Here is a 4,361-nt window from a genome sequence, read left to right as displayed (position 1 = left end):
GCAATTACGCATGTTTCAATAATGTTTACGTAATATTTGCCGTATTTGAACGGGTTTTGTAGAATTTAGAAGAATATTAAGCTGAATTTAAAGAAGAAAATAAAAGATGTCAATAAATTACTATGTTTGCAACTTGGCTTGTAGCACTTCCCAAATTAATCTCGGTCCTAAAGCCAGGTAAATGAAGAAAGTTTGGGCATAGTGTCGGCAACCACATCCCATAGAGAACAACCTTTCTAAAAGTCCGCCGACCAAAATAAACAATTTCAACCGTTTAAAATCTGTCCTCCGAGTGAAAATATCTTCATTCAGAAGATTTGTGATACCACATGGTGAAAGACTAGATTGTCCGGAAGTCATAAGGACCACGCCATTTATAACAACCAGAGGGATAATTAACATAGGTTTATTTAGTGTCCGGACAATTTCGGAGACCGGGGGTATCAGTCAAATAGCTACGGAAATAACGAGATACAACATGGAAGTACTCGGAATCAGCAAAAGCCATCGGGCTCAAACTGGAAAGAAAAGATTAGCTTTAGCGAGGCGCTGCTGCATTCCATTCACTAAGATGAAAGTGATTCGCAAACTCAAGGAGTTGCTCTGATGCCTTCCAAAGAAGCACGTAATTCAGTTACAAAAATAGACACTCGTGGATCCAGGATAATAATATAATCTTTCAAAAGGATGGAGAAAAGAATCATGATGAACGTTATTCATTGTTGTGTATCCATCTATGATAGCAACAACGACAATAAACATCATTTCTACAAGAGGCTTGTAATGAATAGAATGGTTTGAATTGTCGCACTAACGAGGAGTTCCCGAAATAGTGCAATTTGAGAAAAGTATAGATGAACACAAATGAACGTATTGTATTTAAATTCTTAATCACCGGGGAATGACTTACGAAAAACTCATTAGTTCGTACAAATACCACAGGCTACAATCGATTATAGCGAAGTGCTCAGGAAACGGCTTGACGATCCCGTTGCGAGACCTGAACTCCAAAGTCGGAGTGAAAACACCGGGTAGGAATATATGGAACGACATGGACTGACGAAAAGAAATGGGATGGTGAGAGATTTGAGAAATTTCTGTGCATTCAACAAATTGAATAAAAGTGACACAATATTTCACGAACAAACACACTAAATGAATATCTCCGAATCACAGTAAACAGATGAAAATTAATCATATTTGTTACGGGAGAACTGAAGACTTTTGACGGATTAAAACCTTTTATTGTACATTAATAATTTACTGTGCTTTTGGATGTAATTGTTTTACTTAACTTTTGAACTTGTTTGTTTATATCATTATTTCGGACATTTTGGTTTGTCTTTGGTTTGGTATTTTAGTGCTCTTTTTGTCTTTGGTTTGGTTTTTGGGAGTTTTGCTCCGGGAACCTACAAAATTGAAGGTTTGTTTTGTAATTGTTATAATTATTGTTATTAGAACGACATTTGGTCGATTACTTGTGAATTACGAATAAACTTGGTATCTGAATTGGGACTTGGTTCTGTTGTTAATTTGGGTTCGTAATTTGCGAGTAGATCGATAGTCCGTACTTCAATAACTGGAACGAGCAAAACTTGGACGTAACATAAAGTTCTTCAATTATTGGTTCCGTGTTCATACCTTGGATTTTCTGGATATTTTGGGTCCAAATTCCTGGTCTTATTGGTCGATTTCGTTTGGATTAATTCGGATTTGTTTTGGTAATTGATTATTTGGAACAACAAATACGATGGAAACACGGAGCAAAAGGCTGAAGGAAAATGACGAAATGGATGGTAAAACTTCCAATGCTGTTTGTGGTATGTCTGATGTTATTGATGATAAATGTGATGATGTTAGTCTTAATAGTATGTCCTCTAGCCAGCTAAGTACTTCTAGACTAAAGTTAGATAAAGCATTACTGAGGAAAAGGAATTTAGAGAAGAGACTTGAATTAGAACGGCAACTTAAGATGTTAGATCTACAAGAAGAGGTTGATATCGCTGAACTAGAATGCAAGGCCATCGAGGACGATGAACGATTACCCGTAGATAAATGTGGGATAAATGCTAAAGTGGAAAATTATTTGGATTGTGATACTGGGTGTAATAATCACTCAGGGGAGGTATGTAACATCTCAAATGTCGATTGGGTTGTGGAGCTGAAGGACACGTTACATACAATGGTTAGTAACATGGCTTTACCTAAGATCGATATGATGTACTTTGATGGGCAGCCGGGTCAGTATTACCGTTTCATTAGTCAGTTTAATAGCATCATAGAGAGTAAACTGTCAGATAAGGGCCAATTGTTGTCGTATTTGTTATATTATTGCAAGGGAAAAGCCAGAACAGCAATTGAATCTTGCGTTTCTTTGCCCAGTGATTTGGGCTATGATAGGGCTAAACGAATTTTGTATGATTTATTTGGTAAAGAACATCTTGTTGCACGAGAACTAATTATTGAGTTATTAAACCATAAACCTGTCGGAGGATCGGCTGACGTATTAACTGACTTTGCGATTAAGTTGCGTAATGTATGTATAACGTTGAACCAAATGGGATATATGTCTGACGTTAATTCTACGGCTAATTTGGAGGTAATAGTTTCTTGCCTACCTCTAGAATTGCAGAATAAGTGGGTGGAAGTCGCCGATAAAATCATGATGCATGGGAAGGAGCCCAGCTTTGAAGAATTTGTGGTCTTTGTAGAAGAGAGGGCCAGAATTGCCCGAACCCGTTATGGTAGATTAGTACAGTGTAACTCAAGGTTCGGTAAAAGGAATTTTGAAGGCCAAGCTGATAGGAGATCACGCTTTCATGCAATTAGACGAGACCCAAATAGCTCAGTCAAGGTGTCACGTTGTGAAATCTGCGTAGGTGATCATGAGGCGACAGATTGTCCAAGGTTAGCAAAAATGAATGTAAGAGAAAGGAGGCAAGAGGTAAGAAAACGTGGTCTATGTTACTTATGTTTGAAGAAAGGTCACATAGCTATGACATGCAACTCAGGCATCAAGTGCGACGTTGAGAATTGCAAGGTTAGACATAATTCATTATTGCATATTGATAGTGTTGATAACCATGTGGTGAACCTAGCTAAGGATTGGAACTCTTCAAGGGTTTGTCTGGGGATCGTTCCAGTCAGACTATACGGTCCCAAAGGATGTTTAGAAACATATGCACTTCTAGATAGTGGTTCGGACACTTCTCTTGTATGTGAAGAATTAATTAATCAGTTGGGTATCAAAGGTAAAGAGACTTCGATAAGGGTGGCGACTGTGAACGGAACTACCAATTGTGATTGTTTGGAGGTAAATTTAGAGGTATTTTCATTAGATGAACAGGGTTCTATAAGGATCAACAAGGTTTACACGACCAAGAAACTTCCAATCGATCATGCAACACCTTTAACCAAACTCCAACTGAAACGGTGGAATCATCTAAAAGACATAACCCTTCCGAGGTTGCAAAGTAATTTTGTAGGAATATTGATTGGGTGTGATGCTCCGGATGCACATAGGGTGCTGGAACAACGTCTGGGGGACAGGAAGCATCCGTTTGCTGTGCGTACTCATCTTGGTTGGATGATTATAGGTCCTAAGGGAGTATCAAGGTCTCTACATCAAGTTCATTGGTGTCATTGTTCCACTGATGATATTTTGCGAGATTTAGAAAGACTATATAATCATGAGTTCGAGGATGCAGATACGTTTCGTAATGGATATTCTGTCGAAGATAAAAAAGCTCTAGAAATACTTAACAGTTCGTTTAGATTGGAGGGTGGTCATTTCCAAGTTGGTCTACCATGGAAGTATGATAAGCCAAGACTACCGAATAATTTGGAACTGGCTGAACGCAGATTAGAATGCCTAAGGAAGAGGTTTATGAAAGATAACAGTCTTTTGGAGAAATATCAAGTTGTGATGAATAAACATTTAAGTAAGGGCTACATCATTGAAGCTAGTGAAGAGGGATTTGACTGTGATGCTGTTTGTTGGTATATTCCTCATCATCCTGTTATCAACCCTAAAAAGCCTGGAAAATTGAGAATTGTTTTTGACTGTGCGGCTGTCTATCAAGGTTGTTCTCTTAATGACCAGCTTTTGAGAGGACCGAATACTGTAAATAGTTTAATTGGTGTACTTCTACGATTCAGATTAGGTAACGTAGCATTAGCTGCTGATATCGAAGAGATGTTTCTTCAAGTAAAGATTCCGAGACAAGACAGGGGAGCCTTTCGTCTATTGTGGTGGGAAGACGGTGATATACAACGAACGGCTAAGGAGTATTGTTTAACAGTTCATCCGTTTGGAGCCTTGTCCTCCCCTTTTTGCGCTAATTTCGCTCTTAAGAAGACGG

General features: G+C 38.4%; 1 protein-coding gene across 1 annotated transcript; it reads right to left on the bottom strand.

Moving 5' to 3' along the window:
• Positions 1-1,207: 1,207 nt before the first annotated feature.
• Positions 1,208-2,918, bottom strand: MS3_00008264 (uncharacterized protein). Its single transcript, XM_051216620.1, has one exon. It carries the CDS (start codon positions 2,023-2,025, stop codon positions 1,681-1,683), a length of 345 nt encoding a protein of 114 aa, XP_051065210.1. The 5' UTR covers positions 2,026-2,918; the 3' UTR covers positions 1,208-1,680.
• Between the last annotated feature and the right edge of the window lie 1,443 nt (positions 2,919-4,361).

Source organism: Schistosoma haematobium, chromosome 6 (genome assembly GCF_000699445.3).
Source record: "Schistosoma haematobium chromosome 6, whole genome shotgun sequence".
Lineage (NCBI taxonomy): Eukaryota > Metazoa > Platyhelminthes > Trematoda > Strigeidida > Schistosomatidae > Schistosoma > Schistosoma haematobium.
This window is presented reverse-complemented; position numbering and strand designations above follow the sequence as displayed.